This window comes from Petaurus breviceps, unplaced genomic scaffold (assembly GCF_028583685.1).
Source record: "Petaurus breviceps papuanus isolate PSGF00001 unplaced genomic scaffold, PetGlider_PUasm1.0 90743, whole genome shotgun sequence".
NCBI lineage: Eukaryota > Metazoa > Chordata > Mammalia > Diprotodontia > Petauridae > Petaurus > Petaurus breviceps.
In genome coordinates, this window is record NW_027187332.1 from 12287856 (window position 1) to 12307843 (window position 19988).

The following is a 19988-nucleotide window of genomic DNA, read 5'->3' on the forward strand; positions in this document are numbered from 1 at the left end:
CCTCCTGACTCTTAAGCCCAGAATTCTATTATGCCACCTAACTGTCTCTGCACTTTTTACTTCATTCCCTTGTATTAGACAAAGTTAATGATTTTACTATGGTCTCTGTCCTTCCTCTCCAGAGGCATTTTGATACTTATATCCAAATGCCCTCCCCTAAACTCTATCACCTCATTAGGTCATGGAGATAAAACTGAGTTCTAGATCATGTGAGCAAAACACAAGTAATGGAAGGAGTGAAAATGTGATTGGAGAAATTAGAAAGTTTCTTAACTTCCTCTATTAGATTTCTTAAGACGGATTTGTTGGTTTGGGTTTTTTTTAATCATCTCCAGTGTTTAGCATATCACTTTGCACAAAGATCCTGAATAAATTTTTCTGGAATTGAGTTCCTCTTACAGAACCTATCCTGACTCCCTATAACATTACTTGAAATGGATGGTGTCACTTTTTAAATTGATCCAAATTATCAGTATAAAATAGAGCAGGTTTAATTCTAGAATATAGCTAGATGGTGCAGTAGACTTGGGATAAGGAAGACCGGAGTTCAAATATGGCCTCAGACACTAGTTGTGTGACTCTGGGCAAATCACTTTAATGCCTCTCTACCTCAGTCTCCTCAACTGTCAAATGGAAATAATAATTCAACCTACCTCCCAGGTTTTCTGTGAGAATCAAATGAAATATTTTGTAAAGCTCTTAGCTCAGATTATGCATGTAGTAGGTACTTAATAAATGCTTGTTTAAAAATTTATGTCTTCATGAATGGATAGGAAAAGGAATTTATAGGTAAACCAATTTTAAAAGACATCATAGACTTTTGACTACAGTAAACAGGCAGTATATATAGCAACTATTAAATAAACTTAATGATGGAGTATTGTCAGTAAATAAATACAAAATCATCTGACTGCAAAGCATTTTTTAAAATCTTTGATTCTCTAGTCAAGTTTGTTGTTTGTTTACTTCCTAAAATATTATAGAAGCAAGTTGAATAAATAAATATCGATTTTAAATAACAGAAACCCACATCCCTATAAATATTAACAATGTTGTTTATATGACTGCCCAGTGGTTCACAGGGTGGCACCTATTTCCAAGGGCAGTAGTTCATTTTTAATAACTCCCAAGTTAAAACAATGAAAATTGCAATGTATAATGTTTCATGACAGTTATTATGTCACTTTGGAATTACAGACTTTCATTAACTTCTAGGCTGAATTGAATTATGTGAATCTACAATGCCCATTAAAATATACTAAGAAAAATTGGTATTTGGCAGACAAGGTAGCAACAAAACACATCTATTTTTGCATCTAGGACCAGTGGCTGTCAGTAATTAGAACACCTGCTTAACAGGGCTTCTTTTCTATTCCTGAATACGTTTTCTCATGCAGAAAATAATTTTTTTTGTAATTTAGATCTCATTATTTGTAAAAGCACCATTTATGAGCCCCACTTGAATACTCAAGTAGCATTTGTAATATGAGCAGATTAAATCAATATAATCTATTAAATTACAAAGGAAAAAAGTAGGAAGACTCCAGAGTAGTCTCTTTCTCCCTTTAGTCTTCTCTAAATGATTATTCTTATTTCTGCTGTGACCTTGGAGTTTTAAATGAAACTATTACCAATGTTGGAGTCCTTTGAGTGAGACTAGACCTCCCAGCTTGATTTTTCCATTCCAAAGATTACAACTCTAAAGTTTTAAGCTAAATTAACTTTCAGGGACAAATGGCTAAAAATGTATTCAAAGCAAAGCATATATGTGTATGTGTATGTATATTTATATACGCACATATATGTATATACCCACACATATATGTATGTGTTTGTATACGTACATATATCTATCTGTCTATATAAAACTTAATCTAAATGTGTGGCTGATCTTTAAAGTGTTCTGTTTGATCCTACCTTAAATTAAGAATAATCAGAACCTGGATTACATCACTTCTCAGCCAGTGAGTAAACATTTATTAACTTCCTACTGTGCCAGGTACTGTGCTAAACTTTGGGAACACAAGCAAAACCAAAACCAGTTCCTGCTCAGCATCTAATAGCAAAGGAAACGTGAAAACAGCTAGGTACAAACCAGACTGGGAAAAATTAAGGGGAAGCACCAGAAGGGAGGCATTAGCATCACCGAGGGGGGGCGGATTAGGAAAGGTTTTTTATGAGAGGTGAAATTCTATCTAGGACTTGAAAGAAGCCAAGCAAGGCAAGGGAAATAACGAGGCAGAATAGAATTCAAGTCATGGAGAACAGTCATTGAAAATGCCCCAAGTTGTGAAATGGATTGTTTTTTGACAAGAACAGAAATGAGGTCATTGTTACTGGATCACAGAGTACATATAGTGTGTGTGTGGGGCGGGGGGTGTTGGTGTGTGTGTGTAGAAAGAGAACCTTGCCACAGCTAACATGTCTACTCTCCCTTCTCATCTATGAATAATAAAGTAGCCTCCCTAACCCTCTATGTCCCCAGCCTATTTAATATATAGATGAGTCACCTTATAAACCTGAAAACACTTTATGTACGTCAGCTATTTGGATGATGTGCCTAGGACAGAGTAGATACTCAATAAATATTTGCTAAATTGATAAGAGACCGTATGTTATCCACTGGCACATCTATGCTGGACATTATAGGTTTGTAAGACCCTGTCAGGCATGAAGAATTCTTCTAGCGCCGTGGCAGGAAGGTAGAGCTAATGGACAATTCACTTCTTTGTTTATGTGCATCAAGCTTCTCAATCCTCTCCATCTTTTCTGCTAGAGTTCTTCTTGCATCACTCTTCAGCAACCTAGTAGAGACCTCCTGCCTTTTCTGAAACAAACAAATTCAGGTACTAGCATGAACCTCTTGGTTTATCATACTCTAGGGTTGATTCTTGTTAGAAATGAATGTTTCCCCCTTCAGGAAGTCAAACTTTATGTGCTCATTTCACCTTGGGAAGACAGCAGGCGTGCTGTGCAGTACAGTCACTGTGTACAGGAAGTCTCCACGTGGCCAATCAGATTTCCTGCACAGGTAGTATTGGACGCAGTGGGCTGGTGGAATTTGGTGGCATTGTGAAAAAATCTTGCTAATGTAAGCCGTCACTGAAGAGAGCTGTGTTGGTAAGCATGAGCAAGGAACAGGGGACTGTGAAGCTGTTGTTCATTGTGAGACCAATATGGAATTTTCCTGCCTCATATTTTCTTCACCATAGAAATCCTTTGTAATTAATAAGGAAACAGGTACTTTGTGGCACTTTATACAAGGAGAGGCTTTCCTGTAACTCTATACAAATCCCCAGAGACACCTAGAAGGCCTCCTTTTTTTTCCTCCTAACTCATTCTCTTTATGCCTCTTACTCACTTTAGAAATCTGTCTATGCTTGTCTTTTGGTGAAGTTCCTTATTTAGAGCCTTTCTTTATTTCATATTCTTAGGATACTCTTGGATCCTAGATCTAGTCTGCCCTGAAGAGGAATCCCCCAAACCATCAGGCATTCCCCCCCAATAATAGCAGTTTTATGTACAAGAGTTTCTTTCACTTGAGGTATTCTGCCCTGGAGCAAATAGATATTTGCCTCCACAATTTATTTCCCTCTGGATGAATAAAATCCTCCCAAATGTTAAAAAGAGCTAAAGAAGGTCTCTTGTGCACCCAAAGAGGCAAAGTGGTGGCCAAAGCAAACACCTTTAATGAATGCTTTATGACTGGAGAAGAAAAAGCAATCAAATAGCATTTCTTTCAGCCAAACATTGATGAGAATTTTCTGTTAACTGAAGGCTTAATCTAATTTGAGCTTGGCCCTCTGAAACTGGGGATGAAGGGAAAATTTGGATTTTTTCCCTCACCTAAATAGTTTACAACTCAACACTATTGTTTACACTTAACAATTTGTCATCAGGACAGATTTTGTTACTTTCTTCTAAATCTTCATCTTCTTGCTACACTTAAAGACTAAGATACTCCTTTCCCCAATTGATAAATGGTCAAAGAATATGAACAGTTTTCAGATGAAGAAACTAAAGCTATCTATAATCACATTAAAAATTCTCTAAATTACTATTGAATAGAGCAATACAAATCAAAACAACTCTGAGGTATCACATCAAAACAGAAAAATGATCAATGCCAGTAAAGATGTTGGAAAATTGGAACACTAATGCATTATTGGTGAGTCGTGAACTGATCCAACCATTCTGGACAGCAATTTGGAACTAGGCCCAAAGGGCAATAAAATTGTGCATACCCTTTGACCCAGCAATACTGCTTCTAGGACTGTATCCCAAAGAGATCATACAAATGGGAAAAGGATCCACATGTCCAAAAATATTTATAGTAGCTCCTTTTGTGGTGACAAAGAATTGGAAACTGAGGGGATATCCATCAATTGGGGAATGGCTAAACAAGTTGTGTTATATTAATGTAATAGAATATTGCAATGTTATAAGAAATGATGAGCAAACATACTCCAGAAAAACCTGGAAAGACTTATATAAACTGATGCTGAGTGAAATGAGCAAGACCAGAAGAACACTGTCTACAGTAACAACCACATTGTACTATGACTGACTTTGATAGACTTGGCTCTTAGAAGTAATGCAAGGGTCTAAGAGAACACCAAAAGACTTACTATGGAAAATGGATCCACATCCATAGAAAGAACTTTGGTGTCTCAATACATACTATTTGCTCTCCTTTTCTTTTTTGTTCTGTTTTCTTTCTTTTTTCTTGTGGTTCTTCCCATTAGTTCTAACTCTTTTTTACATCATGACTAAAACATTAATGCATATGTTGAGCCTATATCAGATTGCATACTATCTTGGGGAGGGGGGAGAAGAAAGGGGAAAAATATGAAATTCAAAATCGTATGGAACTGAATGTTGAAAGCTAAAAATAAATTATTTTTTTAAAAAGACTAAGATACTCTTCTTAATTCCAAAAGAAGCCAGACTTTGAGAAGTAACTGAGCATGCCGAAACTCAAGTAAATGCACCAGAGTTTATAGGACATTCTTTTTTTTTCTTTTCTGCATAGTACCTTGCATTCCTCACCTTCTGCCTGAACGGAGATCAATGCTCTTTAAGGTTGAGGCATTTGTCATAATTGGCTGATACATTAGTGTCTTCCAACACCAAATATTGGCTTTAACTGTAAGATCACTAAACCATATAATGACTTTGTACAGAGAATAATAGTTTGACATTCGAAGATCAGTGAAGCTAATAGCAAACTTTTCTTTGCTGTGTCTACTTGATACAAGGATACACACAAAATTAAACCTCCAGGGAAACTCTTAGGCTTGTGATTTAAAGGGATACCCAAAGCAATCTTGAGTTAAGGAACACAAAAGAGAAATAGCCTAGTGCATTAGAAAGAGCATAGGATTTGGAGTCGAGACCCAACTTCTAATCCTAACTCTGCTACCCATGTAACTAGGTAAGTCATTTTGCCTCCATGTATTATAAATTTGGTATCTTTAAAAAGAACAAGTTGGACACCACAAACTCTTCTGTTTTTAATTGTGGTTCTCATCTTTATTTTCCCCAATATATTTTTATTTATTTAATTAAATAGTTTCCAATTATCAGTATCTAATCTTAACAGGATGGGGAAGGGAGATGCTTGAGTTTTGAAGAGGCAAAACCAGATTCATCAGGGTTACATGAACAAGTAAATCCCTTTTTGCTTTTACTGAATCACAAAGACTTAATGAACCTCATCTCTAGGAAAGTCATTGTCCATTTATTCAAACAACATTAATTAAGCACCTACTATGAGCAGGGCACCAAAGGAAATAAAATTGAGTATTGCTGCTTTGAACTTGAGACAGAAAATGAAACTTCCATTACAAGAGAGCATTTCTTTACCTGTCTATGGGGATTAGTGGATAAGGGAGGATTGGTAGGGTTTTTTTTCCCTCACTTTTTTGTTTAGCCCTTTAAAAATCTAGACCTCATTATTGATTACTGACTATTCATTGCTGAAGGCAGTACTCTGTATTCAATAAATTAAACTTTAATTCCTGAGCCTAACAAAATAATTGACCTCAAAAAGAAGATGAATGAACAGCCTGTCCCAGGCTCATGATTAGAATCTACTTTCCCGTCTCATTATATTAGTATTTTTCAATTGGATGATTTCTACTTTCTTTGCAGCTTCTTCCAATATCCTTAGAACCCTCTCCCTTACTGAGTATTGACACTGAGGCTCAAGTATTTTTTTCATGCTTTTGAAATTCGGAGACTTGCATTTACCACTTGCAATCCTTAGTACATTTTAATTAGATCTAGTCTGTCATTTAATGTCTGCTATGTAATTATTACTGCTTTATGATATTCTTTATAATCTCAAAGATTTCCTTAGTTTTTAATCATAATAATAATAGGGACAACCATCATTGCTACTACTAATGTGATAATAACAATTATAACCTATTACTACTTACTGAATATGAACGTTTGGGTGTCTCTTAAAAGATTATACTGGCAATTCGTCTCAACTTACTATTAATCATTCAATGGTAATATTTGAAAAAAGTTTTCGGACAGTGAAGTTACAATATGATCATTTGGCAAATATTTTTTGTTTCAGTTTTTAATTTTAGAATCAAAAGACCTAAATTTCAATTCTTATCCTGTCATTTGACAACTTTGTGACCTTAGGTAAGAAATTTAGCCTCTCCAAATAGTAGTTTCCTAATCTAGATATAAGAATAATAATGACAACAAACCTGCCTCACAGGGTTGTTGTAAGGACCAAATAAATGAGTTACAAAAGTATTCTGTACATAGTATTCTGGGTCATGTGCATGCACTTTGAAAAATTAAGCAGGGGCAACTAGGTGGCACAGTGAATAGAGCAGGACGACCTGAGTTCAAATGCAGCCTCAGACACTTAACACAAAAACTAGTCGTGTGACCATGGGCAAGTCACTTAACCCTAATTGCCCTACCTTCCACCCTCCAAAAAGAAAAAAAATATATAGATAACAGGGGAAATTAACAAAATCAATAAAATATAATACAACATAGATAATGTTATTTTAAAAAAGAAAAAAGAAAAGTTAAGCCAAAGTACCTGGCTAGCTTTATCATATTATTAAGATAATTATTTTTCTCATATTAGTAGATTAGTGCTTGATGCATTTTATTTGGGAAATTATATTATATGTTAGAGTCACTTACAAGAAAGATTATGGGATCATAAATGTTACCCTGGAAGGACCTCTAAATTCAATTAATCCAAACCTCATTTTATAGATGAGGAAACTGAGTCCTGAGGAGATTAAGTGACTTGCCCATGATCATAATGGTAGTAAACATCAGATGCAGTATTCTGCAGCTAGATAAAGAAAAAAATAATTTTTTCTTGATAACACTATCATATATTTAATATTCCAAACTACTAATGTTTAGTTGATAAGACAGAAGATGGAATGCTGAATTGGTGCCAAGAAGACACGAGTTTAAAACCTGTCTTATATACTTCTTAGCTGTTTGATACTGAGCAAATCAATGAGCCTCTTTCAGCCTCAGTTTCCTCATCTTATAAATGGAGATAAAAACATCTACCTCACATAATTGAATCAAATGAGAGTATATATACACACATGTATACATACATGTGTGTATGTATATATGCAGATGTATACACATACACTGCTTTGGAAGTCTTAAGGCTAAAGATAAATTTAAGGTTAAATAATTGTTAGCTAGCAGCAACAGTACCAGTAATAGTAGAGATAATAGAATATTTCTAAAGAAAAATCTGTTACATTCTGCTCTAACATCAAGTTATCTGCAATTGATGGTTTATGTTTATGTTTATTTTTAAAGCTATATCAACAATATGACTATTGGCTAAAAAAACACCAGATTAAATTTAATGCAGATATTTTCATCTTATTTTGCTTGTATTAGGCATAGTCAGATCTCTGGTGGTTTCTGAATCTTACTGATTTTGCTTCTATTTTCTTGTGTTTTTTTTTCCTCAGAATTTTTCCGAGAGCTCCTAGAGAATGCAGAAAAGTCACTAAATGAAATGTTTGTCCGGACATATGGAATGCTATACATGCAGAATTCTGAAGTATTCCAGGATCTTTTTGCAGAGTTAAAACGATACTATACTGGAGGTAATGTGAACCTGGAAGAGATGCTGAATGACTTTTGGGCTCGGCTCCTAGAGAGAATGTTCCAACTCATAAACCCTCAGTATCACTTCAGTGAGGACTACCTGGAGTGTGTTAGCAAATACACAGACCAACTGAAACCCTTTGGAGATGTACCCAGGAAACTGAAGATTCAAGTGACAAGGGCCTTCATTGCTGCTCGGACTTTTGTTCAGGGACTGACCGTAGGCAGAGAAGTTGCAAACAGAGTTTCCAAGGTAATGGAAAAGAAGGAGCTATCTTTATTTTGTCTTTGGATTTTGCTTTTCATATATAGAATAGATACATAGAACCTTAAGGCGTTTGTTTTTTGATATGAGCAATTATCTTCATTGTGCCTCAATCTTGGAGAAATTAGTTGAGCTTTTAAGGTGAAATCTGTGTATTCTTCCTGAGGGAAAAGCCATTAGATTTACAGTGATTCTGTATTGTTTAAAATACAGTGTCATGTTTATCAGCAGTGTAGCTTGCAAGCATTTGTCAGAAGTGGTACAATAACAGATGCCTTAAAATTGTAATCAATTGGCATTGCTAATGAGGGATTTACAGATGACAAATGTTCGTGACCCTATTCATTCAAAGGTTACAGTTCTCTAGGAAGTCAGAAGGTAACAGTTGTCATTAGGGTTGTTTTTGGAAGCATGCAATACCTGGCACTTTTTCATCTTTATCACTCTTGTCATAATAGCCCTGCTTCTTTAATGGTCAGAGAAAGGATTTACCTATAGAACTGGTGCAGGAAGGACCTAATGAATAAAAAGTATAGATTTTGGCATGGTAGTGGTATCTATTGTTAAAATTTCCAAACATCTAGATATGGACCATGTTCCAAACTACTTTGTGACTTGACCAGGTATATAATGATTTTCCATTCCTTAAATTGTTTAACTCTGTATTGGATCAATGAGTAGAGTAAGTCAAGAATGTACTTTTATATTTATCTTCTACGTTTGTTTTTAAGCTTTCCTAGATTTCTTATTCTCAGACACTGTGTGAATCTTGTTTGAGAGAATGTCTGCCTTTGTTTAAGTTCCGTCTTGACATTTATCTGCACTTATGAGATAGTGCTACCCATGTATGAGGTTGGACCAACAAATAAACTGAAAGATGTTTGCATTAGAGGCCAAAGGAAAGGCAATAGATGAAAGAATCTGCTACCCTGGCACCAAAAGAAGGTCATATTTGAACAAAGGTGATTGCCAAACACTGAGTTATGTGAGTTTTGAAATTTTGTTTTTATTTTTGTAATCTTAGGACTGTGGCACAAAAGGGCAATTCAGTAAAGGCTTTTTTCCACATGCATTGATAACCAAAATGCCTTCAACTTTAACTTATTCATAACTTCTTAGATCTGAAATTTTTTATTTCCTTATTTGAATTCATTAGCCTTCAAAAATGGGTTATGTGTGCCTTCGTCTTTTTGTTTTCTTTTAAAAACTCGACAAGTAAAAAAAGTTTGTTGGACGTTAGTTGTTATGGTTGTTGGTAGTTATGGTAGTGATTTGCTTTTGTTTTTTCATACTGACCCAATTTTTTTTGTTTTTAAACTAAAAGAAAGTGCTTAAGTAATTGGAAGGGTTATTTGTGAAAGGGTTTTTAAAGCACATAAATATGAGGGATTCAATCACATAAAGGGGATATTACCATTTTCCCCAAAATAATCTTCATTGAAAAACAACAATGCTGTAGTCCCCAAGGGGATTATAGAGTTAGACATAATCCATTTCCAATAGGCTTAAATTCCCCAAAGAGGAAAAACAAAAAAAGCCAGGTAGGAAAGCAGTGAGAAACATGACCAAATAAGAGAAAAAAAACCTTCAAGCAGTAAGCTCAAGGGGAAGAATCATTTTGAAAAGTAATGCTCTCTTCTGTGGTGGGATTTGGGGAGCAGCAAAATCTCATGGCTACATTCATGAGGTCATTGCACCTAATCCTGAAGACAATTTCACTGCCTAAAAATGAGCCATCAAGCAGGACCTTCAGAATTTGAATATATATTATAAGAAGTAAGAATATTAATATCACAATGTGGTAAAAAGGAAAATATCATTGATATATGTATATTATATGTATATTTTATGCATATTTCCTATTCCAAAGGGTATGTACTCTTTATGTGTCTTTACATATAACACCTGTGTATGCATGTGTGTGTTTCTGTATGTACATAAAACTTTGTAGGGATTATGTTTATTTTTACTTGGAAGTAAATAATGTTATGGTGCCTTAATGCATAGTTCTCTGAGGAGGCTACAGTGGGTTAAGGAGCCAATATACCAGGAAATGCCCAGAAAAAAAGGAAGACTTTATTATCCTAGTGCTTTTCTACTTTCTCGTTCTTGTTCATAGTTAGCAGGGGGTTTCACTCATGTTGATTAGGGACATAGATTTTCCTTCTGTAGTTCTGCCTAGCTTGTAGTTCTGCCCAGTAGGCAGGATGGGAGTAAAATCACTTCATATCTAAGTTCATGTCCTAAGTTTATTTATAAGCATATTAAAGTTTTATAAGCTTTTTAAATTTATAAACTATTTTTTATTTTTATTATTATATCATATTATATATTATTATATATTTACTGGTTTTATTTATAAACTTATTAAAATTTATTTATATGTAAGGGTGTGTGTGTGTGACCAAAGACCCTAAAACCAGCAGAGACAGTAGGCCTCACACATAACTACAAATGACACTTTTCCAGTCTTATTTTTGCCTTACATAATCAACAGCAGTCATGACACAATGATTCTCCTAACCTCAAGTATGTTACCCATCTTCAAATTAGTCATTTGTACTCTACTCTCTTCTAGTAGGTTAGTTGCCTTTGTAGCCAATATGGATTTGAAAGGTGACTGGCTGGGATCTGGGATTTCATTTGTGGCCATGAAACAAGACTGACGCAAAAAGAGATTGATGGCCTTCCTACCTTCCAACCTTGGCCTCATTAAGCTCATCATGTACCAGCCAAGTGAAATATTGACATCTAAGACACTGATTTTTAATATTCAGCCAGCTCAGTTAAAAAGAGAGGATGAGTGATTTTTCAAATAATTTAGAAGTCAGCAAATTTGAGTGGTTCACTGATGAGGCAGAATCACCTAATGCCTACCAGATGGTAGCTCACTGAGTAGACAAGAGATATAGCCAGCACTGATCTATAGAGTTTCAGCACCAAGACCAATTTTGCTTTCTTAGACAGCAAAATATTCCGGAGACTGAACCTATTAAGATGAGAAAAAGGACATCGTTTAAGTTGCATTCGCAAATGATTTTTTTTTGTATTCTCTTCAGTGATGGTGATTTAAGCTGGTGTAAAGTCTCTTTTTAGAGATTTCTAGATTGTTTAGAAAGACCAACAACTTCAACTGAAGTGATATAAGTGTTGGATTTGTAGAATGGAGGTATAATACCATCATAGTGCCATTGACTTCAGAAAGAAACTGTCTGAATGACCACTTCAAAGTTATTGGGAAACTCAGACACCTGTATGCATTTCTAAATTTGCTTACCATATTTTTCCCCTTACTGAAATTAGAACTTTTATTTTTCATTATTTTTACCATTTTTTGGTCAATCCCCAAATTTTCAGCATTAAAATGAACATAATGAATAGGGTCAAAGAAATTAATTAATGCTATAAAGTACAAATTCAATACTTACTTTAAGTAGGGAAGGAAAATTGATCAAATGACTTACAGACCCCCACCCTTTACTCACACAAAGGACTGTGCAACCTTTAGGACAACTTATAAAAACCAGTTGTTTTATATTCTTGTTTTATGCATTGTTCCCATCTAATGGTTCCCTGTTGTGCACAATCATCATGGGCTGTTGGGAATAACTTATCTAGGGTAATACTCACTTCTCCCAACTTTTTCTGTTTTTAGTGAGAGCAATGTAGTCTATTTATTAAAACTCTAGACTTGGAATTGTGAACACAAAGTCATGGAGATTTTAAAGATTATCTGTCTGTAGATTTTATAGGTTATCTAATCCAAACCCCTTATTTTATGGATGAAAAAAAACTTATAAATTTGGGTAAAATTGGGATTCCAACCTAGGTCCTCTGAAGACAAACCCAGCTTTTGGTAACATACGAAGTTGACAAGACCTGTACTCAAATCCCACTTTATATATTTGCTAGCTGTGTGAGTCTGGAAAAATCCCTAAAGCCCTCTGAACTACTTTCCTCATTTACTAAATGGGAATAAGTAGTAATACCTACTATTGCTGTAAGAAGCAAATAAAATAGTATATTAGAAGAGCCTTATCAGTCTTAAAATGCTATTATATCTGGCATAATAGCACATGAAGAGGATGCCAAAAGAGCTTCCATTTTTCAATAAAACTAGAAGTCTACTATACAAATTTGAGTTTCTGTATAAAGAGGTCCTTAAGATAGTTCCCTGGTTCTTCCACCTGAGGAAATTGTCCTGCCTTAGTAACATGTAACTTGAAAGCAATATAAGCACAGTAAGTATGTCATACATGTTATTGACAGATATTGGCTGGTGTTCTAATGGAACATATTCTCTATGAAAGATTATTAACTTTTCATGGCATGATTTCTTCTCAGAATAATGTGATTAAATCCATAAAATTAAATCCATAGGATTATGAAAGAAATCAAAGGTTAGTGAAAATAAAAATTATGTGTAATATTAACAGTCATATTTTTTTCTCATCCAAGTCCACAAACCACCTGAAATCTGTATATGGACATTTTGCCCAAGTTAAAAATCCTTGTTATTAAGGAAATTTCATATAAATAGATTTTTTTATGATTCAGATCTAATATTTTATTGGTATAAGCAACTTCCAGCACAGAAGCTCCATCTACCAAGGCATATCAGCAGTTCTTGTAATATCAAAGCATGGTCTCAGACACTAAGAGGTTAAATAATTTTTTCATGGTCAAATGCCTAGTGTGTAGCATCTAGGTATGGCAGAACTCCTGTCCTTCGGACTCTGAGATCAAACATATATCTCTACAGTATGCTGCACTGCCTCCCTCATATTGTAATTATAGTCACAAAACATTCCAAGCATTTTGAAAAGAATAAATAAGATTTGATATCATTAACCATTCTTAAAAGTTTGGAGGATTTTTCTTTTATTGTCCCATCTTCAAAGATGTGATGCTGCAAGGACATTCCCTTAGGTAATATCAATGCATTGTAGAGGTTTATGAGCCAAGATACACATCAAAAAGAATTTTAATAAAGGTTGACAGATATATTGCATGAATAGTGCTGATATAGTGAAGTAAGACCTATGTAGGGTATAAGGCATTCCTGTTATTCTTCTTTTTAGTTAAGAGATGACATCTCACAGATATTCATTTGTAGGGAAGATTCTGGAGAAAAAGTATTCCAGGACATGCTATTGATTGGTTCTCTCAGCACAGAAATATTTCTTGGCCTTGATGATGGGAATTCAAGGCAGATGAGTAGAATGTTCTTAGGAAATACTGTTGATCCTTTGTAGCACTGAAACAAACCCGTTGGTTTTTGTTTGGTTTGGTTTGGTATGGTTTGGTTTGGTCTTTCTGTATAGGGTAGCCTCCAGTGAAAAGGATAGTTTAGAGTGTCGATTATAGGATACTTTCAGATGAATGTAAGAATAGAAACCAGAGCAATAGATATTAAAGAATAATGTCCATTGACCCTTCTGAGCCAACATGAATAAAATTGGTGAATTCATAGCAGTTCCTTGAAGGAAGATGTTTCTATACCACTGCTTTATGTAATTCTAGTAACTCTAAATGGAACAGGGGATTTTATATATATTAGAATTTCTCATTCTTTCACCTATATATGGATGACCATAAAGAGGTATGAGGAAGCAGAACTCCAGAACTCTGGCATGGCCATTGTCTATGGGATTTCCAACACCCTCAAGTTATTCATAAAATCTTTAACATTTTCACAAGAATGACAGTCTTAATCTGATCCTTATTCTTCATACATCTAAAAGAATGTAAACTCCTCTGGGGAAAGGATAATTTTGCATTCTATGTTTTCTTTTATATGGACAGTACCTACCACAGTGACTAAATCTAGATTTAATGAATATTTGTCGAATTCTGGACAGCTCCTTTGGAAAATGTCAATTATATGGGCCTATCTAGCCGCTACCTATTCTGTACCTCCCAACCCAAAGAAAAACTGCATAGATATAAGAAACATGTTTAAACTTTTTTAGCCTCTTTGCTTTTTTTGTAAAAAAAAAACCGGATATTATTTTGCTGAAAATACAGAGAAATAGAATTTTGTGTGAAAAAATAATGTTGCGTTTCACTGTGCTTTCAATGAAAATTGACAGCACTTTGAAGGTTTTTTTAATGGTACTTTTAAATGTTAGACAACAAAGCACTTTGTAAAAAACTCTTTCTCCTTTAGCATTTTGCTGCCCATAATAGTTGCAAGCCCAGGGAGAATTCAAAAGCATGTCCCTATAAAGTATTTTATTGAAAAGATGAACCCTATAATACTCCCCTGAATATGTAGACAGAATATAACTATATAAAATGTTTATGACACTATTTCCATAAAATATTGGTGACATCTTTTTCAGGAAAGAAAAAAAAGTTTTTTGGGATTTTTTTAGCTGGTATAGAGGATAGAATCTAAATTGAAAACCTTTCAGTGTAAAGCCTAGCCTATAATTTTTTAGATGCTAAACTGATAACTTTATTTCAGGCAAGGGTCTCAAGATTGAACTGATTGCTTTACTAAGTTGTAGCTAAATTGTTTCTGAGTTGTACCTTCACTAGGTACAACCTACCTTAGTGAAGTCAAATCATCCAACACACACACACACACACACACACACACACACACACATTTATTTTTCCCTTGAATGATCAGGAAATTTCAGGTGAAAGTGTTTACTTGGGCTACATTGTCTAGATTAATATTCTCAGTCCAAAGGGAATGGACACATGTCTTCTTGCCTACAATACAACCAGAAGTCTTTCACATATATTTACCCCCAACAATCGTTTACAGAGGTATCACAGGAAAAAGTACATGAACTTATTAAACTGTCTTTTAAGGCAGCTTCTTGACTTTCTGAAAATTTATTGTCTTATTTCCTTTGAGCCTACATTGATTTCTTTCTAGGCCTGGCATATGATAATTTGTATGACTGCCTTACTGAGTATTTAACACAGCTGTGATGGACATTGGCCAAGAATGTCTTTCTGTCAGTGTCTATATGTCATCATTGTCATTATCAAATAGCATTTAGATGTCAGAGTTCATTGCTGTGAGATGGGAAAACAGCAATCTGGAATAAAATGGAACTGTTGGAACAAGGTTTAGTTTGTAACATCAAATTATTTATGGTAAGTATAAATTTGGAACTATCATCTGATTAGTCTAAACTTTGACACATTAAAAAAATTCATTTCTTCCAGGAATTCCATTAGTACTTCTTGCAGTTTTTTAGGCTTTGCTTATATGTGATGTGGAGCTATAGTCATCTTCTGTGTTTGCGTCTTGAGCATTGCTAGCTCCATGAAACTCATCATCAGTGTTTTCTTGTGTATTAATTTGTCAGCCATTTTCAGTTTAGTTGTTAACAACTCCTCATGACCCCATTTGGGAGTTTCTTGGAAAGGATACTGTAGTGGTTTACTATGTCCTTCCCCAGCTCGAGGCCAAGAGGCTTAAGTGACTTGCCCATGGTCACACAGTTAGTAAGTGTCTGGGGTCAGATTTTAGCTCAGGTTCTTCTAACTCCAGGGCCAGCACCCTATCCCCTGTACCATCTAGTAGTCCTTTTCAATCATATCCTGAATGGGGAGAGTGTCAGGGCCAGGCTCTGTGCACTTCAGGAAGGAATAGTAAAGACTTCTATGGTACTGGTTTATATTACCAAACGTCTGGTTTATGAGAATTGTGTTCTACAACTTAATTTATCTCTAGCCAGTACACTGAGCAAGGCGTTGTCTATATTAAGTAATATAGTGATCCCTGTGCCAGGCAGACTTCTGTCCTCAGGGCAAGCTTCTGATCCTGATTTGCCAATCAAGTGACACAGCTGTAGATTTGAGGCATCATTGATATGCCTTGGTCCCTGCTACCAGCACAGAGTTGCAGACTGGAGGCTTTGCTGGTTCCCCTTATTTCATGAGCTATCCTATTAAGCCAGGCTTTTCTTTCTGGATCTTTTTACTAATGCCTAAGGGCTTTTGGTTATTTCTTTCTGTAGATTTTGACTGGTCAAATGCATTAACTGTAGTTTCTCCTTCAATTTATCAATCATTTCTCCATCAGGAGCTTTTTTTTGATCCTTGCTGAACTAATTGTGAGAAAGCTAGGCTCTTTTGCTTCCTTGAGGATATCTGTATTTCTTTTTCTTAATGCAATCAATCAATCAATCAATCAATCAATGAACAAGGATTCATTAAGCATATGTACCAGGCTTTTTGCTATTCACCTGGGATATAAAGACATATATGAACTGTTCCCTACCCTCAAGGATCTTATATTTTAACAGAGAAGAAGACATATAAATAAATATATATAATAATGTATATATATGATGTATATATAATAATGCATATATGTATATACATATGATATAAATATATAGTCATATATATGTATATATATATATACACAGAGTAAATGCAAAGTAATTTTGGGAAAGAATGCAGTAGCATCCTTGGGTTATACTGAAGGGATGAGAATATTCATTTTTGGTGTTAGAATAGTTTTGTGTCAGATTGGAACTATAAGATATGATCAACTTCTGGAAATTTTTCTTCTTCCTTTTACCCTAAGAATCATCTTCAGACTTTCTTAACCTACATTCTGTAGTTTTTTTTTTGTTTTGATAACTCTATTTGAATATAATGTTTCCTTTGTAATCCTTTGCCTTTTATTGTATATGTTTTAAAACATTCTAAGAAAGGGTCTAGGGGCCTCACCAGGCTGCCAGTTAGGTCCATCACACACATACACATACACAACACAGGCAGATTGAGAATCTCTGACCTAAAAGGTGTGACTAGCATGTCTGAGTCTCTTCAAAGAGGACCATAATGATTCAGATAGATCAATCCCATCAACAATTTGTGCTTTATCTGTATTCCTATAAATAGAGAGGGAGTTAGATTGGATAACCTATGGAGTATAGAGGGAATAAGGTTATAGAAGCCATCCATGAAGCATGCATGCAGATAAACAGATTCCTCTGTCTTATCTGCCAACATTAGTGCTCAGCAGCAAATGTCTTCCATAGGATCACCTCTGGGGGCCCTTTCATGGGCACTCTCCATGGGTTTCAATCTGATCCAATGTCTTCATATGAAGCTTGAGTAATACAGAATTATATGCAAGGATTATGTGATAATGGTACCTTCAAATAATTAGGGGATATGTGGAAGTATAAGAAATTAGTGACCGTGACTTTCAGTTTCAGCTATGATTCCCCATATGACTCTATGCCCTTGTGTAGATATGACCTTACTGAAGTGTTTTTGGGTTTCATACCTTTGGTAGGAGTGTTATTTGTCAAGTAAAAGACAGCTTTAGATGCAGCATTGACACTCTTAGAAATTTTTGAAATCACTTTGGAAGATTGCTCTAATAAATTACTAAATTACAGTTTTAGTAAATTACAATTCCAGTGCACAAAATGATGCACTAGAAATGTGGGTGGGGGGAAAGTAGGTATTTCTCCCAGTGTGCCTATCATGTTTGGAGAATAGTTTATCATGCATGTGATGCCGTTCAATAATTTCTATTAATTTTTAAGTGAGTACTGTGAAATTGCCACTTTCATGCTACTATGAAAATCATGATTCATTGCTGGTTTTCACTTTCTAATCTGGAATAAGAGCCAAACTTGGCAAGGGGCACTGGCTCCCTAGTAGCAGTTATTTTCTGGTTACACCCAGATTCTTTGATGGGCCTTCCCCCAAGTGGATAGTTTGGTAGGAATGGTGAACTGACTTTAGAACTGCTTCATAGTGGCACTCATTAAATTAATTTAGAATATGTAAACGGATTTATTTTGAGGTTTAAAGCAATTTCCTTAAGATGTTCTAGAACTATTAGATTAGCACTTGTATGAGCAAAAGTTTGACTCAGTTTTCAGAAGCATGTATTTTAATGATGGCATCTCATAATCTTGGTTCCATGGGATCATTTTTCTCTGTAAACTTCCCTGCTGAGTCAAAAATCTATTCAGTAGCTAACAAGTATATTAAGATGATTCTAACTAAAAGGAAAAGCAAATTATTAAGAGGTAAATCCTAAATGTGGATCTCCAATTTGAGCTTCTCCTATCTTCAGTTTTTTGTCTACAGGGTGTCCACTCTTTGGTAATTCATCCATCATGAAGAACTTTACATGTTCAAATTGGTTTTCCTCTTCTCCCTTTTGTTTCCCAATATTCAGTGGAATGCAATGCACAATCCTTCCGATCATTATCAAATCTAAATCCTTACCTTTGTAGCCTTAAACAGTTAGATGACAGAATGATAGATCATTGTACTTGAATTCATAAAGACCTGAGTTCAAATTATGCCTAAAAATGCTTACTTACTAGCCATTTAGCTATACAAGTCTCTTAAGCACTCTCAGGCTAAATTTCTGCAACTCTAAAATAGGAATAATAATAGCTCCTACTTCAGAGTTTCCTTGTGAGGGTCAATTGAAATAAAGTACATAAATAGCTTTGCAAAATTTAAAGTGCTGTATGAATGGTAGCTTTATTAGTTAGATTTATTATGTAAAATCTTTAAGGGTAAGATCTATTGAATTTTTGTCTTTGGCTTCTCAGTGGCTAACATGATGGTTGACAAGCAGTAAACACTTAATCCCTTTTTCACTGATTATCTGCCCCATTGCTAAGACCTATAACCTTTGTTATCCTCTAGCTCTTAATCCACACATTACCTCCATAGCTCTTATTCAATCCATTATCCTACCCTTGTTCTTTATTTATTTATGCAGTCTACTCAAACCATGCCTTTTTTTCCATTCCCTAGCTAGTAACATTATACAAGCCTTCATCATGCCATGTTACATTATGACACCATCATGGAAATTTTCCCAGGCCTTTTCTCTTATAATCCATATTCCTTCCTATGATCAGTCCAAACCCAAGCCTCACTTGGTCATTTTTTGGGACCTGAAGACTCAGAGTGTGTATGAAGAGCAATTCTTTATGTTTTGACCAGAAACCCCAAGAGTCTTCCCCTCCCAGATTGATTTTTTTTGACTAGGTAAAAGAGGCCATTCTTTGCTTCATTTCTTACCTAGCTTAATCACTGAATGGGTGTTGCTTTAGTCAAACTGAGACCTGGGAAAGACCTTAACTTTAAAAGGTCCAGGTCTCCCAGTCCATCTGGGGCCATCTCCAGTTATCCTGATCTATTTCTGGCTCTGGAAGAGAGAGTGAGAGGCTGGTGACTTTGCACAGCCCTCTCTTGCTTAAATCCAATTCACTTTCAAGTCATGGCATCACCTTCCTCATGTCATGGTCCTCTTCAAGAACAAATGACAAATAACCTACTGCTCATACAATCAGTGTAAGAGGGTGTTATGGCAGCTAGGCAGGTCAGGGGGTAAAAATGCCAATAGTTAGCATTTATATAGTACTTTAAGGTTGGCTGTGTATATTACCTCATCTAATCCTCACAACAGCCCTGTGAGGTATGTGTTATTATCCCCATTTTGCAGATCAGTACACTGGAACTGAAAGAAGTTAAGTAGCTTACTCACCCTAACAGATAATAACTGTTCAAGGCAGGATGTGAACACAGATTTCCCTGTCTCCAAGCCATCCCCTGGCCATCCTGGCAGCAG

The 19988-nt window shown here is 35.3% G+C and overlaps 1 protein-coding gene across 3 annotated transcripts in view; it reads left to right on the plus strand.

Annotated features, from left to right (window-relative positions):
* Nucleotides 1-19988, plus strand: part of GPC6 (glypican 6) — a 1314810-nt gene that overhangs the window by 638845 nt on the left and 655977 nt on the right. For all 3 annotated transcript variants that reach the window (XM_069067329.1, XM_069067330.1, XM_069067331.1), the window contains one exon: nt 7992-8383. In XM_069067329.1, coding sequence (XP_068923430.1) covers nt 7992-8383 — 392 coding nt within the window. The remainder of the gene's footprint in view (nt 1-7991; nt 8384-19988) is intronic.